The sequence below is a fragment of the Heloderma suspectum genome, chromosome 3 (assembly GCF_057233095.1).
Source record: "Heloderma suspectum isolate Gila_16-S chromosome 3, 16-S_ref, whole genome shotgun sequence".
Classification (NCBI taxonomy): Eukaryota; Metazoa; Chordata; class Lepidosauria; order Squamata; family Helodermatidae; genus Heloderma; species Heloderma suspectum.
The window spans coordinates 27,024,034-27,051,632 of record NC_139460.1 but is presented as its reverse complement, the minus strand read 5'-3'; the positions used below and the strand labels follow the sequence as shown (position 1 = coordinate 27,051,632).

Genomic DNA, 27,599 nt, shown 5'->3' with positions numbered 1-27,599 from the left:
ATATTGTTCTTTACAGCATTGGACTTTCTTTTCACCACCAGACACATCCACAGCTGAGTGTCCTTTTGGCTTTGGCCCAGCCGCTTCACTCTTTCTGGCACTACTTGGAAATACCCTCTGCTCTTCCCCAGTAGTATATTGGACTCCTTCCGACCTGAGGGGCTCATCTTCCGGCATCATATCTTTTAGCCTTGTGATACATTCCATGGGGTTTTCTTGGCAAGAATACTGGAGTGGGTTGCCATTTCCTTCTCCAGTGGACCACATTTTGTCAGAACTCTCCGCCATGACTTGTCCATCTTAGGTGGCCTTGCAAGGCATAGCTTATGGCTTCACTGAGTTACGCAAGCCCCTTCGCCACAACAAGGCAGTGATCCATGAAGGGGCTCTGTTGGTACAACTTAGTATAGCTGGAAGCAATGCATAAGAGTAATAAGCAAAAATGTGCACGCACATACCATGTGAGTGGGCAGACATGGGATGAGAGGAAGCAGCTCTTCCCCCAATCAAGGTTTCCAACTTATTTCCACCTGAAGTTATCATTGTGTCTACCCAGTTCTCCTAAGTGCTATCCATGTCAAGCCAGATCCATGCAAGACACTTTTGGTACAATAGGAAGAGCAAGAGAAGATGGGTTGAAACAGCAATGAAGAGTCAGAAGGGGCTGATTTGTTGCTCAGCACGAAAGTACCAGAATCAATGTGGCTCAGAGACTGATGGTTTTATGAGCTAAGCACTGCACACTTAATAAAGAGTTATTATCAGGAAAGCATTAAGAGAACACTGAAAGTGTTGTTTGCTTTGGATAAGCTTTTTCCCCTTCTTATTTCAATCACTGGTGCTTCTGAAGTTTATGTTGCCCCAGTGCTATAATAAAGGAACACTCCCAAGGTGAGCAAAAAGGCAGAAAACTCATTTGTTCTACCAAACAAGACAAAACGCTGCTGGGTACCGTTCTCATGAGTAAAAAGCAAATACTTCTTCCTAACAAAAAAGTAAAATTTGGCATGACTGTATATCCACTGATCCATATATTCAAGTGAGCCAAGCTATGACTCCCACGGGAATATAATTTTACATTCCATACTGTGAATCAATGCAAAGGAAAATAAAATCTTACCTTAAACAAACAGCGACAGACATATTCATACACCATGTGTTTTAATGAGCTGATAAGAGACTTGATTCTTTCCTCAGTATTTCCCAAGTCCTGAAAAGAATGGTTTAGATTATTTAAAATATTAAATATTGCTTTATGGATCCAAAATACCTGAAGTGATCCACATATCACTGTAAGGAAGACAGGGGAGCTTTATGTGAGAATGCATACCAAACAATAGGTTTCCTCTATAATAAACAAGCATCTAGTTAATTCAGAGAAGTAATTGAAATACAGAGTAGCATGAGCACTTAGAGAAGCACTGGGCTAAGAGATGCTCTCCTATGTATGGTGTAGATAAGGGTAAACCTACTGGAGAGTAAAACCAACATGGGAGATTATACAAACTTCTCATAATAGGAAGCATGATTAAGGGAATATCGGAAAACTTTACCTGGACTCAGTAAAAGTAGCCCAAAGGCTATTTGGTAATACCAACTGAGCCAGTTTTTCCATTTACAATGTTTAAGCATTCTAAACTGCATACTACTTTAACTATTCCTTTATGTTACACCAGTTCAGTTGAAGCTTAAGGAAAAAGTCATCCAAGGGAACTGCCCTTTGATACTCTGCTTTCCTGAAACTGGAAAAACAGCTCATCGTACCAAAATCCCATTAAAAAAAATAATAATAAAGCTCACACCCAGAAACAAAGCCTATCTATCTATCTATCTATCTATCTATCTATCCTCTAATGATTTCAGAATTCCTTCACTTGTCCTTGATTTCCTTAATCTAAGGATTGAGGATGCCTATAAAATTACCCCTCTACCTCCCATTATACTAAAACCCTGTGATACCTAAACCAGGCTCAAGAAAGTTCCCATAGAAATGGATTACCATGAATGCAATATCCTGAATTCTGTTTATGCTGCACCTATATTAACAAATCTCAGTTCGAAATGCACTAAAACCACATATATACGTGTGTGATTGAATTCAAGATCGCATCATTCAAGCAGCCCATCTAAGCAAGTCCTCTGTAGAATGTCATTAACAAAGCAATCCTATAGCGGCAGAGGAAGGAACATCCATGGAGGGAGAACTGCCACTTCCTAAGCCCAACTAGCCAGGGCAAAAGGAGAGAAGAAGTGGCTTTTTCCTTTCCCCCTTTCCTTGTTTTGGGGGGAGGGTTGTTGAAAATCCCCCCCTACTTCCTTCAATGGGAGAGAAATTCCGAGCTGGTATAGGTTTTTCTGTGTGTCTGGCAACAAAGAGGTGTTTGGATCTGGTGGATCCAAATCCTTCTCTGATCCGCTCCTGACACCCCTCTTGATTGCTATCTTTTTGCCCTTACCACCATTGGAGCAGCAACAGTGGGGCATCCATGATGGTTGAACACTCTGCCACCATCCAAGGAGGAGTTCGGTGGAGAGGGAGGCCCACAGGATTTTATGGCTCTGGGATATCCTCCCAGGGACCATAGGATTGCACCTTTAGAAAAGCTCCCCCCGCAAAAAAAAAAAAAAACAGTTCAGGGGATTTCAGCATAAATCCAAACAAACCAAGGCATTAATGCTGTAGGAATTTCGATCTTCCTTTGGTCAACAGTTTAATATGTTGGCATTAGGCTTAAGAAATTCAACTTTATTGGAATTTGCTTTTTTTTAAAAATGTTTTAACTGTTTCAACCTGGTGTTTTATTCTTTTACACCTTTGTTGTTCACCGCTCCGAAATCTTCTGATGTGGAGCAATATAGAAATATTCTAAATAAATAAATAAACAAACAAACAAACAAACAAACAGGAAACAGAGTTGAACAGCCGCTCCAGAATAGAGGCTCCTCTGTTGCCTCACCCTGGTGATATAACCTTGGTGAATGGACCAAATCATTACGCCTGCACAGATCTAGGCCCCATTATATCCTGGATCTCTAAAAGTCTCCCCACACGAAAACTATATGGCTGTTGCTGACTTTGACCCAATCCTAATACCAAGAACTTATGAGTAGTCTCATAAAAATAAGATTAAAAACGTTCTCCTGCTACCATTAATGTGGGCATTAATGCAAACTATTCCTTATTTTGACATGTATAAAAAGCATTTATTTAATTTACAAATCAGCTAATAACTGGAGAGTCTGTATTTACATAAATAATGTCTTAATATCCTCATCCAGAATTTATGTTACTTTTTTAGCCAAGGACCTTTAAAATTGATAGTACTTTATTTAGAGATTCTGTAAGAGGATTCTGCAGTTAACTTAAGGCAAAATTACCTTTTACTCATACAATGACAGTGCAATGTATGCCCTGCAATACTGTCAGTATAAATTTTATGTTCTTATTTAAAACATCCAGAGTACTCAGAATTTTGTGGTACTACTAATAGATTTCCCTTATTTCTTTTCTTTTCCTTTCAAATTTATTTCACTGAGCCATATTCCAAGTACCTGAGGCAAATAACAATTTAAAACTCTATTTAAAACATATATAAAACTCTAAAAATAAATAACACATTATCTGCTTTAGGATAATGGCACATACCAGTTCACTTTGTAGAGCCCTTTGAAAAAGTCTTAGGAAAGAAGCCAAACTGAAGCGGTACATGTTATTAATTTTGGACAAGTCAGAAATAATAAAGTACATTTTGCTGGCACTTTCAGCCAGAGGGAGATAGGCATCCCTTTCCTAAAAATAAAAAGGATTCAACATTAGAATGCTACTGCCATCTATTGGGCACCAAAAAGGCAATTTCAAGTAAAATAAAGATACATTCAGCAATCCTACATATTGCAAGACCTATATATGATAGACAGGATTCCTCATTCCTATATACAGACTGGGTTCGGAGGAGCCGCAGCACCCACAGCTAGCCCCCACCCGGGGATTGTAATGTTGTGCAAACCCATGAGTGTGGGTTATGCAAGGATTAAACAGCCCTCAGATAACCCTAAAACAGTCCATAACCCTCGCGTAACACACGCTCGCCAGGTTTGCACAACACAACAACCCCCAAGTGGGGGTTGTATATTCAAAATGGCAGCCGCACATACCCTGCATGCATCACCACCTCACCGTGAGTTAAATAACCCACAGTGGGCTGTCATTAGTGATGTGTGTCATGTGGGAATCTGGCCTTTATAGGGCCTGTCAGATTCCCACTCTGCCACCACTCAGCTTGCCCTTACGAGCTGAGCCAGGGGTCCACCCTAGAAATCTGGGAAACTGATCGGGGGGGGGACACCCAAGTTTCCACTGTGCAACGATTCTTCTCTCCCTGCCAGCGTTGGCATCAGCACGGACGGAGAGAGCGTTGCGGCAGCAGCAGAAGGGTGATGGAATGCTTCCCTCCCACCCTTTCGCTGTTGTGGCATGACACTCTCTCTATCCCCGACACTGGCAGAGACAGAAGGAGCATTACATCTCAGTGGCAGAAGGGTGGGAAGGAAGTGTTTCCCCACCACCACCCTTCCGCCACCATGCAAAGGTGGAAAATCTGCCAGCTGGCCCAACTCACTGTGGGCTGAGTCAGGCCAGCTGGCAGATGTCGGGCCGCAGTCCAGGGGACTGAGCCAGCAAAAGCTTGCTGAGCTCCACCCCCAAACAGATTCCTCTGACATCCCGAATTGTCATGTCATGTGAACAGTCCCATGGTGTGAACAGCCCCAGAGTAATGCTTTCTCATAATGGAAAAGGTTGCAGGGAGCACAGTCATCCCACCTGCCCTATGGTGAGTGAAGGAAGGGAGCTGGGATGGTCCCATGTCAGTGGCTCCTGTTCTTGCCATGGGAAATGTGTTCTGTAGGCTTGCTAATGAAGCAAGAAGGCCAGGAGAAATTATTGCCACATTAGCACCTTTTCCTCCCCAAACTGTAGCATGATGTGGTCAATCTGAGTAGCTAGCCAGTTGATTCCCATGCCCTCTTGAATTCCCCCATATGGCCTGAGCCCTGCTTGGATATGTCAGAATGGGGGTTAGGGAGGAGGAAAGGAAACCTACAACAGCATTCCCCATCCTGATGCCCTTCAAATGTTCTGGACTTCAACTCCCATCAACCGCAGCCAGCATGGCCAATGGACAGGGATATTGGGAGTTGTAGTTGAAGACATCTGGAGGGCATCATGTTGGGGGAAGACTTATATTTTCTTTTATATTAAAGAAAAACAGAGCCTATACTAACTACGGCTCTGGTCTCTGAGGCGTATCAAACCACCCAACCGACTAGCTCGCTAGGCAGGGCCAGTGTGGGGAGGGCAGCTTCTCCCGCTGGAGAGGCAATTGAAGTTGGCCCTGCCTACAATCTCCAGAAGGAGGGTCCATCCCAATGATGAGGAATGTCCTTCAGAAGACTCAGGAGAGCAGAAATGGGCCATTTTTATAGGGATGATCCACCCAAAGTTCAACTTCAATGGAAGAATTAAGTACCCTGCTGAACTCTCTCCCAGTGAAATCACAGAGACTTAGAAGTGCCTGACTTTGGACAAATCATTCTGGAATGGACTGTGCCCTATGCTTTTTTATTGTGAAGAAACAAAATAATATCATTACTCATGTTATGAATTTCCAAAATAAGAGAAAGCTATTAAAGATTAAAGTAGCCCTACCAACCAACAGAAGGCAACAGATTGCAGAATTCAGTTTTGGGTTAGGTTAATCAAATAGGAGCTACAATAAAATATGTTACATAGCAAATATGCCCCCAAATAAACCAATTTTAAGGAAACCAAGTTACCTGATCAAGAGAAATCTGAAGTCTATGAAACTCAACAAGTGACTCTTGGATGAGAGCGCTACTTGCTTTAGTCTGATTCAGGGATTCGATCAGATCCTTATTTTCAAGTATATTTCCCTGAGAGGTTGCAAGGGTCTGTAGGGGAAAAAAAATGTTCAGCTTTCTTATAACTGGGCTATTTAAGAAAACTTTAACCCTTGGACAGGTAACAATGAAATTTATGTCTGCTTCACATTTCTTTAATAATTCACATCTTTTGAATATTTGAACCTGGTTGACTGGAGTTTTGGGATGGGATGTGAGATTGTACACCCCGCTGAGCACATCGAATCCTAAGCACACTTCCTAAGGAGTAAATCATATTGAACCCAGTAGGATTTATGTCTGTGTAAACATGCATCAGATTGTGCTGTAGACAGGTTTCACCATTACATCTGATCATCACTAAACCAAACTAATGAACTTGAGCACACTCCGGGAGAGAGCGGAGGACAGGAAGGCCTGGCGTGCTATTGTCCATGGGGTCACGAAGAGTCAGACACGACTTAACGACTGAACAACAAAACCAAATTAACATAAGATTGCATATGCTCCCGAACTCACTTTGAGATTGGATTTAATCAGGTAGTCCTTCAACCTTCTCACTGTGGATGTCACAAACCTCTGCAATGGAATCAAATGAGTTCGGATTTCTATGAATCCGACCCATGGATTCCGCAGTGGACTGGCTTTTCCTGAGTCGCACAGTTTCCACACACTTGCGGACCTGTTTTTTACTTTACAGAATTTTGTGCCAATTTAGTTGTAGAAAAATATGTAAAATAAAAAAACACGTGCTGAAAAGGTGCATTTTCCCTATAGGCTAAAGCATGAAACTGTGCATGGGGAGATTTGCACATGGGGGGGTGCATTTTTGCAAGTACAAATTTGCAAATGTGTGCATTTGTGCACATTCAGGAAATTGGAAAAAATCCGATTCTGACAATGGATGACAGAACAAAAGGCACCTGACAAACCATGAAAAGCAAACATAATGGATTTTACAAAACCCATAGTTCCCTACTTCTCACCATCCCTAAATTGGAGATTTCACATTAGATAAGAACTGGGCTTAAACTTTACATACATTTGCTCAAGACCGAAGCCAAAATTAAACTGATGGGATGTACAACGATATCAAAAGATTTACTGACATATTTAATTAAATGCCATACTAATGTAAGCATTCTGATCAACTAGGCAATCTAAAAAAACCCATCATGTATTAATCCACTAATGGCAATGGGGCAGGCCTGAGAAACTTTACATACAAAGATGAAAAGGGACCTCTAGCACATTCCATCTTACACAGCTTATAACATGCTTGCAACTGTATCAGTTACGGCAGAATTTACTGCAGGATGAAAAACACTGCTGACTTGAAAAGTGTTTCCCATTCCAATTACAAGAATAATTTTCAAACTCAATTGCACTCTGTTCTAAAAGCTAGCAATCACTGGATTTTGTTACTCAACCTAATTACATTATGCAGTTTCACACATTTTTATCTTTTTTCATGCAACGAAACAACATAAATTACTGTTCTTTTTTATTAAATGCTACAGTAATTTTCAGCTTTACGTTTTCATACTGTGATTTCTTATCAGTGGCAATCCTAAGCACACTTACGAAGAAGTAAATCATACTGAACTCAGTAGGCCGTATGTCAAGTAAACATACTTTTACATCAGATTATGCTGTAAATAAGTAAGACTGCACTCCTATGCACACTTACTTAGGAGGAAACCCCACTGATCTTATTTGGATTTACTTCTGAGTAAACATTCACAGGATTGCACTGTCAATAAGCACCTCCAATGGGAAATTAATCCTGGCAACATGTTATATAAAATAATTACTGTCCAAATCTGCCACTGCCCTATAACATGGCATCCTAAGTACTGTTTGAAAGGACAGAAGAAGCATCAGTCTACCTGTGTCCCTGTTAAGTTGAATAGTAAGTTAGTCATGATGACTTTGCACCACTTGCCACATTTAGTAAGTTCTTTCAGATGATGTGGTACAAATCAGAGTCTGCATTCACACATAATGGAAAGCCAAGATTTGTTTTAAGCCTGGTTTGCTGAACAAGCCAGAGCCAGTCTTGAAGACAAACAAAGTAATTACAGCTTGTTTGGCCAATTCCTAGTTTGTTTTCCTTCTGCTTGTTCTGCAAATAACCAGACAGTATTCCAAATGCCCTAGCAGCACTGAAGGCCTGTTTTGCCTGTGTTTTTGTTTGTTGCTGTGTGTGTGTGTTTTGGTGGTGTGTTTCTGTGTGCAAGAGTGCAAGAGTGCGGCCTGTTCTTGATGGTTAAATTTGTGGTGTGGGTTATGGGGTGTGCTTTACCTGTCTTTTTATAGGCTTTCTGTATTTTCAGGGAGGTGTTTATGCATTTTTTTGTGAGCTGTGTACTTGTGGAAGTATTGGCGTGTTTTTTATGAGGTGTGTATTTTGCCTGTGTGTTTATGGGGGAGGGGGCTGTTGTGGGTGTGTTGCCTGTGTGTTTGTTGGGGTTGTGGGGTATGTGTTTTGGTTTTTTGGCGGAGAGATGGGTGCTTTTTTCTGGAGTGTGCATATTGCCTGTGTCTGTCTGAGCATCACCAGCTTCTGCAAAACAGCTATTTTGTTGTGCTTTGTGGAAGAAAATATGTGCTTTGTCATAAGCAGGTTGGAACCACCCCTGTCTTGTGTTCAGGAAAGAAATGGCTGTGGACAGAAGATAATTGCCAGAGAGATTGAGGGGTTTGAGGGGGAAAGCAAGTGAGAACAGATTAGCTTGAGGAGCAGTTCTTGTTTTAGCTGCTTTTGCCTCACACCTCTGTGTTTGGCAAGAAGCTTGGGTTGGGCACAGAAACAAACCAGGAATAAGCCAGGATTCTGGGTTCAAACATAATGACAAATCATGGGTATAGCAAGCCAGAATTTGTAAACCACTTTTAATTTGGAGTCTGTTGCCAAAAAGTAAACCATTGTTTGTTGCCAAAAAAATAAACCATTGTTTGTTGCCAAAAAATAAACCATCATTTGTTGCCTGGTGTAGGTTCAGATGTTGAAACAAATCATAACAAGACTAAACAAATCTTGGCTTTATGTTATTTCATTTCATTCATTACATATCCATACTGCCTAATCCCCTTCACGGATCACTGCCTTGTTGTGGCGAAGGGGCTTGCATAACTCAGTGAAGCCATAAGCTATGCCTTGCAGGACCACCTAAGACCGAGAGGTCATGGCGGAGAGTTCTGACAAAATGTGGTCCGCTGGAGAAGGAAATGGCAACCCACTCCAGTATTCTTGCCAAGAAAACACCATGGAACATATCACAAGGCTAAAAGATATGATGCTGGAAGATGAGCCCCTCAGGTCGGAAGGAGTCTAATATACTACTGGGGAAGAGCAGAGGGCATTTCAAAGTAGTGCCAGAAAAAGTGAAGCGGCTGGGCCAAAGCCAAAAGGACACTCAGCTGTGGATGTGTCTGGTGGTGAAAAGGAAGTCTGATGCTGTAAAGAACAATATTGTTTAGGAACCTGGAATGTAAGATCAATAAATCAAGGTAAGCTGGAGGTGGTCAAACATGAGATGGCAAGATTGAACATCAACATCTTGGGAATCAGCGAACTAAAATGGACAAGCATGGGTGAATTTAATTCAGGTGACCGTTATATCTATTACTGTGGGCAAGAATCCCTTAGAAGAAATGCAGTAGCACTCACAGTCAATAAAAGGGTGGGAAAAGCAGTACTGGGGTACAATCTCAAAAACGATAGAATGATCTCAGTACGAATCCAAGGCAAACCATTCAACATCACAGTAATTCAAGTCTATGCCCCAACCACTGAGGCCGAAGAAGCTGAGGTTGATCAGTTCTACGAAGATCTACAACACCTTCTAAAACTAACACCAAAAAAAGATGTCCTCTTCATCATAGGGGATTGGAATGCCAAAGTAGGAAGTCAAGAAATAACCAGGATAACAGGCAAGCATGGCCTTGGTGTACAAAATGAAGCAGGACAAAGGCTAATAGAGTTTTGCCAAGAGAAGACGCTGATCATAGCAAACACTCTTTTACAACAGCACAAGAGACGACTCTACACATGGACATCACCAGATGGTCAATATCGAAATCCGAAGCGAAAAGCAAGGGAGAAAGGGGAAGAAATATCCAACTGAATGCAGAGTTCCAGAGAATAGCAAGGAGAGACAAGAAGGCCTTCTTAAATGAACAATGCAAAGAAATCAAGGAAAACAATAGAATGGGAAAGACTAGAGATCTTTTCAAGAAAATTGGAGATATCAAGGGAACATTTTGTGCAAAGACGGGCAAAGAGGACAAAGAAGGCAGGGACCTAACAGAAGCAGATGAGATTAAGAAGAGGTGGAAAGAATACACAGAAGAACTATACAGGAAAGATCTGAACGTCCCTGATAGCCATGATAGTGCGGTCACTGAACTTGAGCCGGACATCTTAGAGAGTAAAGTCAAGTGGGCCTTAGGAAGCATTACTAACAACGTGGAACAACCGATTGGTTCCAAATTGGGAAAGGAACACGACAAGGCTGTATATTGTCGCCCTGCTTATTTAATTTATATGCAGAGTACATCATGAGAAATGCCGGGTTGGATGAATCACGGGTCGGAATTAAGATTGCCAGGAGAATTATCAACAACCTCAGATACGCAGACGACACCACCCTAATGGCAGAAAGCGAAGGGGATCTAAAGAGCCTCTTGTTGAGGATGAAAGTGGAGAGTGCAAAAGCTGGTTTGAAACTCAACATTAAAAAAATGAAGATCATGGCATCTGGCCCCATCACTTCCTGGCATATAGAAGGGGAAGAAATGGAAGCAGTGACAGATTTTACTTTCTTGGGCTCCAAGATCACCGCAGACGGTGACTGTAGCCATGAAATTAAAAGACGCTTGCTCCTTGGGAGGAAAGCTATGGCAAACCTAGACAGCATAGGAAGAAGCAGAGACATCACCTTGCCGACAAAGGTCCGTCTAATCGAAGCTATGGTTTTCCCAGTAGCAATGTATGGCTGTGAGAGCTGGACTATAAGGAAGGCTGAGCGCCGAAGAATTGATGCTTTTGAACTGCGGTGCTGGAGAAAACTCTTACGAGACCCCTGGACTGCAAGGAGGTCAAATCAGTCCATCCTAAAGGAAATCAACCCTGAGTGCTCATTAGAAGGACAGAGACTGAAGCTGAAGCTCAAATATTTTGGCCACCTAATGCGAAGAGAAAACTCACTGGAAAAGACCCTGATGCTGGGAAAGATTGAAGGCAAAAGGAGAATGGGACGGCAGTGGATGAGATGGCTAGATAGCATCACCGATGCAATGAATATGGACTTGAGCACACTCCGAGAGACAGCAGAGGACAGGAAGGCCTGCTGTGCTATGGTCCATGGGGTCACAAAGAGTTGGACACGACTTAACGATTAAGCGACCGAACAACAATGACAACTGCCTAATAGCCAAAGTTCTCTGGTCAGTGTACAAAGATTAAAAACCTTAAAAATACAATATTGTACACAATATAAAAAGTTTACATATGAAAAAATAGATGGCACACACACACTCACACGCACACATCTCTAAACAATGTTAGTAAACAGCAAAAAGAAATCTAGATCCTGAACTAAAAACCTTATCACATGCTGCAAATGCCTGAGAGTAGATGAAGGTCTTAACCTGCTACCAAAATATTCGCGTCAGGCAGGCCTTTCTGTGGAGATTGTTCCATAACTAGGGGGGGGGGGAGGAGAAGAAGGGTCCACTGAGAAGACCCTCTCCCTTGTTGCCACCTTCTGAGCCTCTCGTGGAGGAGTCACCTGGAAGAGGGCCTTAGATGCTGAAGGTAGTAGGTTCATGCCAGGAGAGGCGCTCCATCAGGTATTGCAGTGTCAAGCCATGTAAGGCTTTATAGGTTAAAACCAGCAACTTGAATCAAACTCAGAAACATACAGACAGCCAGTGCAAGTGGGCCAGAATCGGTGTTATATGTTTGAACCTTCTTGTCCTTCTTGTTATCAATCTGACTGCTGCATTTTACACAAGCTTCAGCTTCTGAACCATCTTCAAAGGCAGCCCCACAGAGAGCACTGCAGTAATCTAATTTGGAGGTTACCAGAGCATAGACAATTGAAGCCAGATTATCCCTGTCCAGATAGGGGTGTAGTTGGCCAACTTGGTAGAAGGCACATTGCCTGAGCTTCAAGTGACAAAGATGGCTCCAGAAGAACCCCCAAGCTAGCTGTTTTCACTGTGATAATTACAATTATTGTCTTCCCCCCACCTTAGAATCCTTTAAAAACCTAATTATTTAATATAAAGTCTAAATAGCTTACAATAATAATTAAAAAGAACAACAACACCTCTGAAACACTCTATATACCTACAGGTAAACCACAAAAACAGATTTAAAACAACTTTCATATGCATACCTGAATAAACACATTTTATAGTGTTTCAGTAGTGATGGACTAAAGGGAATTGATTCCACAGGATGGCAGCTGCAACTGAAAAGGCCCTGTTCCATGTATCCTAGGAATGTACATTGCAGTCTGAAGTGTCCCTAAGGAAGGCTTTTGTTCCAACTTCAGAGAAAGGCTGAGTTCGTGCAAGGAAGAGTGTTCATGAATCAGGCATGCATCTCTCTCCCACTTCTCTTGTACCTGCAAGTTCCCTCTCCCCTACATGCAGACTTGAGCCAAGGGACAGTATCCAACTGTGTCATTCCACAAACTCAAATTATGCTAGCAGCGTTCCGCTAAATCTTTCAGTTGCATACACGTTTGTGCATTATGCTAGCACAGCCTGCACTAGAGGAGCACATGGCCCACTCCTGAAAGTGGTTGGGCAACCGCTTACACAGGTGGCTGTGCAAGAGGTTGTTCAAGTGGAACTTTTGTCGGATTCTCCCCTTGCGCATTGTTCAGAATGGAATATTGCTACTTACCAAGAAGGTTACTTTTGGGTTGGTGTGTGAAAGGCATCCAACAATAGGTTAACTCCCTCTATCACCCGGAAAAGCAGGGATCATGTGATATAGTTTTGAGTAATCCCAGGCTCCTCCCTGTCAGTTCCATCCATGGCTACAGTTCAGAGACAGAGAGTAAAAAACCTTCTCCTAAATTGTTAGGGTAGGAATCACAGAGGAGTAAGGAAAAACTTCATGGAGCAGAGCACTCCTACGAGTGTAATATCCACATACCCTCTGAAGAAGGCCCAGTGCAGTGGATGCAATGGCAGGCCATCTGTAACTGGAATCTATAGACTCAGTAGAATCCAAAAAGGATTCGTTTGGATGCCTTCTACACACCAACCCAGAAGGACTCTTTTCAGTATGTACCAATGTTCCATTTTCCAAGTTGGTGTTACAAAGGCATCCCACAATGGGATATGCTGCAGCTGACTGTCAATTAGGGTGGAAGAAGTTATATGTACTGAGTCTACTGAGTATTAAGTACCCATTCAAGAACTCTCCCGACAGAGGAGGCTTTTGCAGAGGTATAAGTATCTATTTTGTGGTGTCAGGTGAAGAAATTTGGATTTGCCCCAGTTGCTGCCTTGCATATTTCTTCCAAGGATGCACTGGCACTTAAGGCTGCTGAGGTGGCTGCTAACTCAGCTGAGTGTGCTGTAACTCTGAAAGTCTTTGTAAGGTGTGAAGCCTCATATGCTGAAAATATGCATGCTTTTAGTCAGCAAGTGAGTGTGGATCTTGATACTTTTTCCCCATGGATGTAGGATGGAAAGAAATACATATTCAGACTGCCTGAATAACTTCGTATGTTTTTGAGAACTTTTGACCATTCTGCATACATCCAGCTTGTAGCAGACCCTCTCTCCCAAGGCTGTGATGGTCTAGGGCAGAAGGAGGGTAAAATGAGGTCTTGAGACCTATGGAATAAGATGTTAACCTTAGGAATAAATGTAGCGTCTGGTCTGAAGGTGACCATGTCTTTTTGAAAAGTGACAAGCCCCTCCCTAACCAAAAGGGCTGATATTTCTGATATTCTATATCCTGATATAATAGCCACTAAAAATAACACCTTCTGAGATAGTGCCCTGAGTGATATTTTCTTAAGTGGTTCAAAGGGGACCTTGGTTAATGCTGATAGGACTATTTGTAGATTCCAAGATGGTAATCTATAGACTATGGGAGGGCTTAAAAGTGAGGTTCCTTGTAGGAAACTTTTGAAGTGAGGGTGTGAGCTCAGTGGTGGTCATCCTGATTTTGAGACGATACAGGATACGGCAGAAGTTTGTCTGAGCAGGGTACCTGGTTTTAGACCCATGTCTTGTTCCTTCTTGGAGGAACAAGAGGAGCTCTTTGATTCTTATGGATTGCACACTCTTATTTTTTTTGTTTCATCTCAAGAATGCTTTCCAAAATGTTTTTATATGCATTTTGTTGACTCTTTCTGAGATGCTTATAGGATATTTATGACCTTGGTCGGATAGCTTAAGTTGGTATAGAAGGACCTTTCAACAGGCATGCAGGTAAGTGGAGCCAGTTTGGGTCCAGGTGTAGAACCAGTCTCTGGGACAGAAGATTTGGTTTCTGTGCCAGGAATGATGGGCCTTCTGGAATTAGACTCAAGATCTCAGAGAATCGTGGGCATCAGGGCCAGAATGTGGCTACCAGAACTATCATTGCTTATTCGAGTCTGGTCTTCTGTAGCACCCTGGCATAGTGAGGGTTCACGGAAATGTGTAAAGCTTCTCCTTTGGCCAAGAGATGTTCAGGGCACCTATGTATTCTGTTCTGTAAGAGTTCTACAACTGTCCCCTTTACTCCTCCTCCAAGCACAAATCCAGCCGGATGGTGGGCTCCACATCATCACGGGAGAGGATGGCATGGTCTGTAGATGCAAGCACCCCGACTCCCTTGGCCTAGACCGGATCTCTTGTGGTTGGAAAATCTATCCTCCTCTTTTCCCCAGTGAGAATGGGTGGGTGGCATGAGATGGCAAGCTGTTGCTTGCTGTGCTGCTCCTCTAGGGAGTGCTCTGACTGGGAGCCCAGGAAGCACGTCCGCATGACTTTAAGTGAGCTACGCACCATCCAGATGTGGGTAACCTTGTTTGTCTTCTTTGCAGGTTTGGATGCTGCATTTTTTTTGCCAGGGGTGCCATTAGGAAAGAGTGAAGAAGGAAAGCCAGGAAGGAAAGAGAAAATACAAACTCTTTTTTGTTTGTTCGCAGAGAAGATGAAGATTAAAGGCTTTTCTAGCACTGGAAGAAAAGAAGATAAGGTGTTGTTGTAGTAGAAGAGAAAAAAGGCTTATAGAAAAGCAGGAGATGGGACAGCTCTATCCTGGGCAAAAAGCAGGAACAAACTGGCAGGGAGGAGCCAGAGGCCAGAAGATTACTCAAATCTATGTCACATGATTCCTGCTTTTCCTGGGCGACAGAGGGAGTTAACCTATTGTGGGATGCCTTCTTCACACCAACCTGGAGAACCTAGTTTCTGCTAGTGCAACCTCATTTGTACTAGCAGAATGACACAGTTGGATACTGCCCGTGTTTTGCATGTTCCTCATGTATTATTCCAGGGCACAGTGCAGCCTGTGGAAACAGCTTTTGCTTATCCTTTGTTAACCTGTTTCATCCTTTTCTTCTTTTACAGTAAGCAATTCATATTTCAATGCACATCTGCCAAGAATTATTTATAGTCATTAGTTGTGAACATTACCTCCAAAAGTGATTCTTCAAGTTTTGCTAACTGTATCTTCTTATCTTCTTCTTCTTGTAACAGTTTTGTCTTCTGCTCTTCCAAATCTGGTTTTTCATGCTGGATAGTCAAAGCTAAAAGCTGAAAGGCAATACAATTAGTGGAAAGGCAGAAGAGAATAACATAAGCATTGTAAACACTAAGAATAATTTTCAAACAACTGTTAATGTTTGCTTTGTTTACACTGACTTGGATCAAAAGGTGCCTTGAATGAGCAGAAAGGAAATTCTATTCACACCAAGTTGCCACCACTGAATATCACCAATTCCTCCATCCCCTGCAGCCCCATCTACTCATCTCATGCCATTCTGGAGTGTTGCCTGACTTTGGGCAATTTTTTGAGGATTATAAGGGGCTGCAGATTCACTTACACCTTTCTGGATCCAGTCCATTCAGTGAAAAATAATGAATGCAATTGTAACAACTAAAGACCCATTCTTTTCTAAAGTAGGTACACAGGAAGTTACTTAGTCAGACCACTGGTCCATCTAGCCCAGTATTGTTGACACTGACTGGCAGCGGCTCTCCAGGCTTGCTGGCTCTACCTAGATATGCTAGGAATTGAACTCCTATGTTCCTGTGATTCAGGACTCCCACACCTGCCTTTCAGCATTAAGTGTACCTCTGTAGAAGTTATTTTCAATAAAGTAGAATGTTCTCATCTAAGCAGTTAAGAATGTTAATTAAAATGGGTTTCCACTGTAATTTAAAAAATACCAGTGGACACCAGCTGGATACGAGAGTGCTAAAATGAATTAAGACATCACAACATATTTGTAATCCAAGCATTTATATTGCCAAAGGGCATGTCAAGATAAGAAATCAGGATCTTCCACAAATTGTATAAACCCCATATCTTTTGCATAAAAGCAGGAGTATATTGCAGGAGATGTGAATGCCTACCTGCCCTCTTAAGCCACTTCGTGTTATCGTAAAGTTAACCTCTGTAACAATAGAAGCCGCATCAGGAGGGATGTAAGGATTTGGGTTTCGTGTTGACAGAAATAGGCAAAATTCCTCATTATAGTCTATTGTTTTGTCACCTATTTGTACAACATATCGTGGTCCTGTAGGAGAGGAGAAAAATACTGTGCTAATACACAATACATACAGAATGGAAAGCATGTGAAAGCCAAATGTTAGCTTAAAAATTACCAAAACGCTCCACTTTTTAAAAGAAATGAAATGATGATGATGTTTCAAGGAAGCAATGTATGTAAGAAAATGGGCAAATGACCCATGCACTATCCCCTCCTGATTGCTGTAATTCTAGTGATTGCCTATAACACAGCAGGTTGAACAATACACCCTTAAGTAATTCTTATTATTAATTCACCCATTCCAAACCAAAATGTGGCTGCTTTGACAGTCATCACAGTTTAAACCCCTACATGATTTGAAATGGAGCTCTCGTGGGATATTCTACTGGCAGTCCTCCCACCTGTGAGGGAATAGGGAACATGCAGCCATATTCTGCACCAAATGCATTGTCAAGTGTCTTCAGGAGCAATGCCACATAGTGCACATTACAATAGCCTTTGCATACACCAACACAAAAAGGTTTTGCTTCCCCTTTTTTCCCCTTTACTATCCCTGCTGGCAGCCCCAATATAACAGGAAAAACAATTTTTAAAAACTATCTTAACCTTGACTTAATTTAACTGCCTACAATGGAGAACAAGTCTGAAGAAAGTATACATAACTGTACATGTTCGAAACAATCTCTAGCGCAAACCATTCAGATTTTATACTGTATTCAATAACAACACAGCATTCTGAGAATAAGGAGCTGGTAGATGTTGCCTTCTGAAATCCAGAAAAAACGTCATCACCTAACCATAATCTTACTGCTTACTGAATACACATGGAATGAAATCAGGCCCAGGGTGGCTCCTTGCTAAGTTGATTGCAAATGTGGCCATAAGAAAGTGTCACTAAAGTATAACTCTGCACTTTAGAAATTGTCAAGTCAATGCAAGTCATAGGAGGGAAAACAATTTATAGGATAGTACAGAGTATTTTTCTCTGCAGTTAAAGGAAGAGCAGTGAAAGGCCTTCACATGCAGGAAGCAACTTCCATCTTTTTCCTAAGAGCAAAAAAGGCCAATGCAGACCCCTTAGTATAATCTGTCAGCTGGCAGATTGTTTCAGGTGAGTGGTGTGTGCTGCATTTACTTCTTTGCCCCATAAAATTTCACCTGCATGCTGTAAAAATGTTCAGGCCCCAAATAGGATTTGTAGAAGTACCAAATCACTGAAAATTATAAATCATTTTTTTCTTAACAGGTTGTGAAACACTTCCACTACATTACTGTCAAAAGAAAAATAATGAAGAGCCCATGCTCCATATCCATGACTGCAAAACATGGAAAAGTGCATCTGCAAATGAGGATCAGAGGGGAATTCTGCACAGCAAAATTGTTCCTATTTTCTCAATTAAACCACTTCAGAGTCTGGTGTTCCACAGACCAGAACTGAGTGAACTAGAAAACTGGCAGGGCTATTAGCAATGCACCCCTATCCATAACCCAAATGGTGTGGGGTGGGGAGGGCACGGAGAAATAGTGTTGAAAACAATTTGATCTGCTGTCCTCACATTTCTGCAGGACAAGTATATAGATCAATAGAAAACAGCAATTGAAATCAAGCTTTCTGTTTGCATTTCCTAAACAAAACCTAAACTTGCATACTAATATTAAAACATGTTGATTTACAAGTCAACAGAATCTTTGTATTTCCTAGGAGGATAATCCAAATCCTATGTTCCTAGAACCCATGTTCTTCTGCACTGCAGCATCCTATTTGTTTAGATACAGACGGACACCATTGTGAAATTAATGGACTTCTGCTTGTTTTTCTTTCCTGGCATCTCTTGGAGATAGGAACTAGCTCCCAATACCAGTCCCCACCCATCAGTATTAAGCCAAAATAATAAATGTACAGTACATTATCTTTTGTGCCACATATAAAATGATAGGTACTTTCTCCATGGTTCTTTCCTCACCCAGAATCTGCCTTGAATTTAGTGGTCAAAATCAAGATAATAACATCAGGTAATTCTAGGTACTTGTGACTTTTTTTCTCCTTTAGAACAGCAGATAAATTGGTTTGGAATTCTGTTTCAGAAACCCACGGCCAAAGTACACTATCACGGGGTCACACGACATGACAACCCACCATGGGCAGCCAGTCATGGTGGGTTGTCGTGTTGTCCAAACCCGGTGCGTTCTCCGCAAGGTGGCTTAATTTTTGCGAACAAGCCACCCTGAGAACCCATGGCTTGTTGTAGTGTTGTTCGTATCCATGGTAGGTTGGTGTGTCATCTGAACCCGGGAAAGTGATTTCATCACGGGATGGCAGGACTGGCTATGGAGCCACTTGGCAGGAGCAGCAAAGAGGCCTGTGCCACTCATTGCCGATGCTGCCTTCAGCCTCACTTGCCAGTGACTGCACCTTCATTGATGCCCAAATGGCAGTTTGGAGGGATAGTCACTTGTTTGTCACCTTAAAAAAAAAGTGCTTCCAGAGTATGTGCATGTGTGGTGTGTGTGTATATGAGAGAGGGAGGGAGGGAGGGGTGGGGGTGGGAGGTGACTGATTTAATGTAAAAATCATTTTAATATAGTATGATTTATATATGATTTATACATACAGGGCTGCAACAATACAGAGATGGTATCTGAGATACCTCTTTCTCTCTCTCCTCTGGCTCCTTTTATACAATGTTCAATCATACTACTGTTTCCCTTGTGTGTGTTTTTTAAAAAAAACCTTCTAGCCCCATCCCCCCCTCCAACTACTGCCTGGTTTATCGTCTACCCTTTGCCTCCAAAACTCTGGAGCATGCTGATTATTCCTGCTGCCTTGATTTTCTCTCCTTCAGTCCTCTCTTGTTACTCTCTCCAATCTGACCTTTGCACTTCACTAAAACTGTCCTCACCAAAGTCAGTCTCCTCACTAAAAATCCAAATGTCTCTACTCACTCTCCTTCATCTCTCTGTCACTCTTGATACAGTTGGTCAGTCTTTTGCTTGTCTCCCTTTTTGCCATAAGTCTCCATGAATCTGTCCTCAACTGTTCTCTTTCTAACGCTTTGCTCTTTCAATGTTTCCACAGGGGAAGTGCTTCTGCTGCTTTTCCTCCTTCCACTGGAGTCACTCAGAGATCTGTTCTTGTCCCTCTGCTATACTCTCTCTACACACTGTCTCTGGGTGACCTCCTCACATCACATTATTAACTATTATTTACATTTTTTATTATATTGTTTAAAATTAATTTGTATACAGCAGAATAGCAGAGCTACTTCTGAATGGTTCACTGATTTGTCCTTTTATCTGACTGAGAGTTCAATCAATTATCACATAGACCTGACACATTTTCAGTTAGAAATTTACCTTGTGCAACAAGGTCCTTTCTGAGCAGTGGATAAAGCACAGGCTCTACTCCATCCATTTCTTGTATAATGAGGGTTTTCCCAAATCGGACAGCCAATTCAAGAGCATTAATGAAGTTGGCATCCTGCACAAGTAAAATTTCAATTATTGATTGTTCTAGTTCAGTATTAACATACTACAAAGCCAGCTATAGAAAAACAAAATCAAAAGCAGAAGGCATTTTCAGAGACAGTCAAAATGTAAACAAGGTGCAGTGAAATCATTTTTGTCAAGGCTATATTTGAACATATAGGCCTTGTTACCAAGAATCTTGGTCTCACTGCCATTGTCTCCAAAGTCTCCATTTTGTTTGGGAAGGGTAGACTAAGCAAGAACTTGAGCTACTGGACAGGAAAGCAAAGTCACCATGTATATTAGCTGTCCTCCATTAACAAAGATGAAAGGAGCGACTTTCACTCTATGCAATAGCAGAGATATGTAGATGCCTTACTCTCTGTCAGGTTCCTCACACAATCAAATCATCCAGATGCACCCTTTAATACGCTTATCTAGAGCCTTGATGAGGTAAGTACCATGCGTCAAGCACTGGGAAACACACTGGAAAATGCATCATAGGTACTTAATCATACATTAGAATATATTAGTATCCATCAAGGTTAGGGACCAAGACCCAAAATATACACACAGCCCTTCCCTTGCACTCTGTACTGTTGCAATCATTTCTGGGAAACCAGAAAGCCTTATCACCTAAATCCTCCCTGACCTTCTTTTGGTCCTGGAAAAAAAATCCTCCTCCAAAACCAAAGTTTTAAAACAGTCAGCAGAGAGTCTATGGCCAGGTTCAGACAACATGCTGCGGCTCATCATGGGTTATTTAACCCACAATGAGCCACCCCGCCAAATTGCATATGCGACCCCCACTCAGGTATTGTTATGTTGTGGAAACCAGGCAAGCATGGGTTATGTGAGGGCTAAACAACAGACCATGAGTTTATTTAACCCTCGCATAACCCACACTTGCCAGGGTCACATGATATGAAAAACCCCAAGTGGAGGGGTTGCATATTCAAAATGGCAGCTACACACACCCTACATGCACCACGGTGGGCTGTTGTGTCATGTGAACAGCCCCACTCAAACTCATGGCTCAAAATGGCCGAGAAGAAGGAAATCAGTCCCACTCAAACAGAAGTAACATCCTCACCTGGCACCACTCTTCTCTGGGACAGAGACTTACCTAACTTACTCCTGGACTGGACTTGAGACTTATTCCTTAAAATTATATTTTCATTTGCTATCTGCTCTAACTAGCTCTTTAAGGGATTGTATTGTGTCTTTGTGTTGCTTTTTATGTTGTGCAATACTTGCTTACATTTTGTTAAGTAAAATTCTTAAGGAAACCTTGACTCTCTTTTAAAATCTAAGGTCAATACAATACCAGCTGGCCCCACAAGAGAAACCAGACATATTCTCTCTATAAGTGATTCTCACACATCCTGGTTAACACAAGCAGTTTAGTGTTTCCTTTGCTAACAGGACATGAGAACTTATTTTTTAAAAAGGTGAACTACTACAGTTCTTGCTACCCCCTCAGGTTTGACCATCAGAAGCCAGCTTGTCAGCCACTACACTCTACTTTTGGTATCAGTTTGAAGGATTCAAGAACCCAAATTTTGTTCTGTTCCATGTCATACAGGGCCCAAGGGTACCCATAAGGGTTCATGGGCTGCCTCAGTTTCCCATCCTCTGAAGCAGACTGTTGTTTGGAGCCAGGGCTTTCTCCACATCAAGTATAATTTATACATCTCTATCATGTCCCCTCCTCTTACTCATCTTTTTTCCTTAAACTAAAAAGCCCCCAGTTCTATAACCTTTCCTTGTGGGAGAGTTGATCTAGTATGTTCTAGAAAACAACTTGAGGGAAGAATATTTATATGGTTTCTTGGACTCAGCACCCAGGACTCAACATAAAAAGAGCTGAAGCAATCCTTTGGTATCCAACCAAGAAAAAAAATCCAAACTAAGAAAAGTAAAGATTTTATATTTCCAAGAAACTGCAAACTGAAGGATATTTCTTTGGGCAACAGCTATTATTTCCAAATTTCTGACTCTCAAATTAAAAGTGAATTAAAACTATTTATCTTCCAAAATTAACAGTGGAACCTCCCTGCCTCAGCTGCCCTTACAACAGAAAGAGTCCAAAGCTCAGGGTGTGGGTCTTCCAGTTCCAAGGCAAGCCGAAACAATGAGTGGGTCTAGAGTTGTGGCAGGCAACTATTTCTCCCTCCCCACCACCCCTCTCAGAAATGCAGTTACGCTGATTCCTATTCCCCTGCCTCCGATCTTCAAAGCACACCTAGAAAAGGACACATCTCCTCAGCCAAACAAGAAATATTTCCAAGAAGTACTTAGAGCTAAGCCCAGGAGGAATCCAAAGCTCAGGATGTTCTAATTAGCTTGGGGAGGGGGAGCTCTCAGAATGCTGCTCCATTGTAGGAGAGAAGAAAAGTGATTCCAGCAGAAGGAGGAAGGAGCTCAACACTGGCAGCAGCTTAGTGCAAACTGTTAACGTTTGAGGAGGAGCTGTATTTGGGTAAATAAGAAAAATATGTACAGTCAGGGCCAGAAATATTGGAACAAGGACAACTGTTTTGGCAGTTGGCCTCTGTACACCACCACATTGAAGTTGAAAGGAAACTAGGGATGGCGGAGAATTTCTCCACGAATCTTCGGGACGCCGAGTGCCGACGCATTCGGCCCCCCGAAAGTGTTGGGGAAATTCTCCGCCAGCCCCCCCCGCCCCCTCCCCCGGGACGGGACTTACCTTAGGCGAATGTCCCTCTCGGCGGCGGGTCCCGGCAGCGTTTCGGCGGCGTTTCGGCGGGGGCAGCGGCCGGTCTCCTGACCGGCTACCGCCGCCACCATTATAAAATAAAAAAGTACAGTAAAAAAAAAACACACACACACACCCGTGATAGGCTACGTGACAATTTCTGTAGCCTATCACGGCTAGATTTCCAAAGTCAGCCATGATAGGCTATGTAAATTGTATGTTTTTCTTTTCAATTTCAATGTGGGTGTGTTTCTTTTCAACTTCAATGTGGTGGTGTACAGAGGCCAACTGCCAAAACAGTTATCTTTGTTTCAGTATTTCTGGCCCTGACTGTATTTGGACAGACTGAATGCCTTTATTTTTTCCAGTGGAAAGTCCCAAATCAAATACTTAGCAGCACAGAAGACATGGTGGAATGGGTATGCTTCTCCCATCCACTAGGCAAATAATGTTGTGTATGAAGCAGGTGCTCCACCTGGATGCCTGATTATTGTTCCCTCTCAAAGTGTGCGTGCATGGGGTGGGAGGGAGATTGGGTGTTTTTGAAGAATACCTAGGTCACATATAACATTATCTGCATGGCAGAAGAGGAGATTAGCATACCCACCCTTCCACCATGTGGAGACTCTCACTGTGAATATCTGAACATTGGAGGCCAATGTCAGAGTAATGTGAATGAATCTCACTGCAATCTAATTGCCTTGGAACAAACTTGCAAGAAAAACAGTGAAGCTTATTCCTTCTCGTATATCTCCCACAATAAGGACATCAATGCTGCAGATAGAGGTATTCCTCACAGTGGCCGGGGTTGGGGCGGGGGGAATCCTGAATGACAATGTCATGTGTGTATATTCAACAGCTCAAGACCCCTTGGCGACTAGCCTGATCTTTGCAAGACCAGTGGAAAAATAATCGGATAATTTCAAAACAGTATGATATAATCAACACATAATGTATGCTTGTTCTAAGTCTTTCGAATTTGTTTTACATAAAAATAATAACCAAAAGATTCCTTCTCCAATATTACAGAACAATCTACGCAGTTTAGATATGACCTGCTGGTTGATAATTTCCAAGCGCGATTCTTTCAAGTGTGTTTTCAGCCATTCTGTAGCTCTGGAAGAAGGGTCTATCAAAAACGGACAAACTTTACTCTGATTAAAAAAGAAAGGAAAAGAGAAAGAGAATTATGTATAAAACATGATTAGTTTAGAAAGAAACCACGCAGGCATAAAATTTCCATGTTAACCCTCCCCTGCCCCTCAAAATCCTAAATCAAAGGAATTAAAAGTGTAAAGGTCGGTACTGACAACAATTTACATAGCATATACTGCAAGGAAGCGGGGGATGTAATTCCATGTATTAATCATTCCAAATTTTAACAATGAAAACTATTTTGCACTTCTTAGGGCGCAATTCTATGGAGACAGTTGGCAGCCTCCAAAATCGCCAGTGCAGGGCGGCCAGGGCACAGAGGCGATCCTAACCTCTGTGTTTAAGCCACCCTGCATTTTTGCTAGATGGGAGATTTCGCCTGTCTAGTCATGGTGCTTCAGAGCAGGAGGGAGGAAGGCTGAGGCAAGCATAGGAAGCTGCGTAATGCAGCTTCCCCAGTCTCCTGCCCTCCCTGCCCCCAGGACCACCCCTGTTCCCTGTCTCTGTGCTCTGTTTCCGAGTGTGGAGACGTAGCCAGAACCACGCTGACTACAAGGGGTGGGGAGCGTGGTTTCTAGGCTCTGAGGTCATAGCCCCGTTTCTGACTTTAGATCCCAGAAACTGAACAATCCTATGTCCCCCCTGACGCTGTCTAGGGGGCACAGGATTGCTCTCTTAGATATTCAATCACTCAAAATATTTCAAGTGTGAACAAAATGAAAGTTTTAAATGGTGAATGGTGCAGCTGGGTAGATTTGGGAAAAAATTATCCCAAGCTGTTTGTAGATAATCCATTCTACCATTCATAAGATCTTTGGTCCTCCTTTACTCCTAAGGTATTGGGTAAAGACAAAGAATGATCTAAAACACTTTACCAAGGAGAAAAGGGATAGGCAGCCTCTTTTTCCCACTTGCATCCCATTGGCCATCCTTCCTCAACTTAGTGCCCTTCAAATGTTTCGGACTACAATTCCCAGCATTCCTAACCACTGGGCACACTGGCAGGGGTTTCTGGGAGGTGAAGGAGTGACCTGCCCCTTCCAGAAATGAGTGTTTCCACTAGTTTAGGGACTTGCTCTCAGAAGCGCTACATCATGGCTGTCAATAGTAGGGGCCGCGTGTGCACGCACAGAGCCTTGCTGTGTGCGAAAGGCCACCGATGGATCTTGCCCCTGGAGATCTACCTTCTGTCCACCCGTTCCAGAGACAGTCAGGCTACATGTAAGCACTGGACACACCAATGACCTTGGTGTGGACACAGTATGTCAATGTGAGTGCACTATCATGCTGCATAGACAATGTCTCCAAAGGAATAAAAGGTAATAAAATTTACCTGCAATATCACAAGAGCATTTTCTATTGACAGATCATCAGAGGGCAAACCTTCACTTTTCCAAATCAACTGCTCACTCTCTGTGCACAGGAACCGCCTAAGATCAAATTCTAACAAACAGAAGACACTTCCCTTAATTCCATTAATGTTATTTATTATTTATTTAATTATATCCTGCCTTTCCACTAAAAACTCACCCAAGGTGGCTAACAGTAATAAAATTCAGATTAAAAACAAAAACTTAATTAAAACATCAAAGCACAATTAAAACACAATCAAAGAAATAAGCAGCAACCAGCCAATTAAAATCCCCTTCAGCAACAGACCTGCCTGCATGCCAAAGGCCTATCTGAATAAAAATATCTGCGCCTGCTGGTCAGTGAGACTGCAAGAAGGGCCTCTCCCAAAGAACTTAAAATTTGTGCAGGCTCATATAGGAGAATGCGATCTTTCAGGTAGCCTGATCCTAAGCAGTATAAGGCCTTATAGGTTATAACCAACACTTTGAATTTTGCCCAGAAACAGAGTGGTAGCCAGTGAAGCTGTTTTAACAAGGGAGTCATATAATCCCTGCAACCAGCCCTGGTCAACAGTCTGTCTGCAGCATTCTGGACCAGCTAAAGTTTCCAAATTTGCTTGAGCATTCTACATTTTTATGGCTCCTCCTCATCTTGATAAGCATCTATAACATATTAACTAGTTTTAATATGTTATAGTAGTTTAACTGTAGTAGTTTACGATATTAAACATAGCTATTTGTTATTTTATTATTGAGGGTTACAAAAGCATCTCTGATATCTAGTCCTTTCATAGATTACAACTTTTTTGTAACAGAGTGCCCAAATAGATGAGTTAAGAAGCATATGGGTTAAGAAGCATATATAAATGAATTATGAGAGATAGACAGCTTGTCTGGTAAACAGAACCATGGTTGTAACCCACAGAGGTGGTAAGAAAAGAAAAAATATATCTAGAAGAAATAAGAACAAACTACTGTTTCAAACACTGTGGCCAAATTATGGTTTAGTTGTTGGGGCCATTCTTCAAGATTGCATATTCCTGTAAACTGGGTTTCCAATGTTGCTTTGGAGGCAGACACAATAGCTATCTTGAAAAAAAGGTGTTTGGACTCTAGCCTCTGCCAATAACAGCCATTCTGTGCTAAAACTATAGTCTGGAAAAGCTCTAAATTATTTCATGGAGGTTTCTTTTCTTCTTTTTTTTCTTTTCTGGATTTAACAATGATTACCATGAAATAAGTAAAATAAGATACTATTGTAGTATCTAAATAAGGAAAGCCGTGAACTACGAAGTTCCTGAATTTATGCTCAGTATTCCTTTTGATGCTATAGGAAATATTTCACTCATCTATTACGCATGACTAAATTAGCTTTTTTAGAGAGTGAAGTCAAGTGCTCCTTAGGAAGCATGACTAACAACAAAGCTGGTGGAGATGACAGTATTCCAGCTGAGCTATTTAAAATCCTAAAAGATGATGCTGTTAAAGTGCTGCACTCAATATGCCAACAAATTTGGAACACTCAACAGTGGCCACAAGACTGGAAAAGGTCAGTCTACATTCCAATTCCAAAGAAGGGCAATGCCAAAGAGTGTTCAAACTACCGTACAATTGCACTCATTTCACATGCCAGCAAAGTGATGCTGAAAATCCTACAAGCTAGGCTTCAGCAGTATGCGAACCGAGAACTACCGGAAGTACAAGCTGGGTTTCGAAGAGGCAGAGGAACTAGAGATCAAATCGCCAACATTCGCTGGATCATGGAGAAAGCAAGAGAATTCCAGAAAAACGTCTATTTCTGCTTCATTGACTACGCTAAAGCCTTTGATTGTGTGGATCACAACAAACTCTGGCAAATTCTTAAAGTGATGGGAGTACCAGACCACCTTACCTGTCTCCTGAGAAACCTGTACGAGGGTCAAGAAGCAACAGTAAGAAACAGACATGGAACAACCGATTGGTTCAAAACTGGGAAAGGAGTACGACAAGGCTGCATATTGTCGCCCTGCTTATTTAACTTATATGCAGAGTACATCATGAGAAAGGTTGGATGAATCACAGGTCGGAATTAAGACTGCCGGGAGAATTATCAACAACCTCAGATACGCAGACGATACCACCCTAATGGGAGGAAGTGAAGAGGATCTAAAGAGCCTCTTGTTGAGGGTGAAAGTGGAGAGTGCAAAAGCTGGTTTGAAACTCAACATTAAAAAAAATAAAATCATGGCATCTGGCCCCATCACA

The 27,599-nt window shown here is 42.0% G+C and overlaps 1 protein-coding gene across 14 annotated transcripts in view; it reads right to left on the bottom strand.

Moving 5' to 3' along the window:
• The window catches only part of DYNC2H1 (dynein cytoplasmic 2 heavy chain 1), a 278,032-nt gene that overhangs the window by 130,859 nt on the left and 119,574 nt on the right, over nucleotides 1–27,599 (bottom strand). For 12 of the 14 annotated variants that reach the window (XM_084842673.1, XM_084842676.1, XM_084842675.1 and 9 more), the window contains 8 exons: nucleotides 25,337–25,446; nucleotides 23,904–24,002; nucleotides 20,016–20,139; nucleotides 16,525–16,688; nucleotides 15,583–15,702; nucleotides 5,836–5,970; nucleotides 3,647–3,790; nucleotides 1,121–1,210 (listed from right to left, as the gene is read on the bottom strand). In XM_084842673.1, coding sequence (XP_084698799.1) covers nucleotides 1,121–1,210; nucleotides 3,647–3,790; nucleotides 5,836–5,970; nucleotides 15,583–15,702; nucleotides 16,525–16,688; nucleotides 20,016–20,139; nucleotides 23,904–24,002; nucleotides 25,337–25,446 — 986 coding nt within the window. Of the gene's footprint in view, nucleotides 1–394; nucleotides 411–1,120; nucleotides 1,211–3,646; nucleotides 3,791–5,835; nucleotides 5,971–15,582; nucleotides 15,703–16,524; nucleotides 16,689–20,015; nucleotides 20,140–23,903; nucleotides 24,003–25,336; nucleotides 25,447–27,599 lie in introns of those variants that run through there. The other 2 variants (XM_084842687.1, XM_084842677.1) reach the window with 2 other exon arrangements.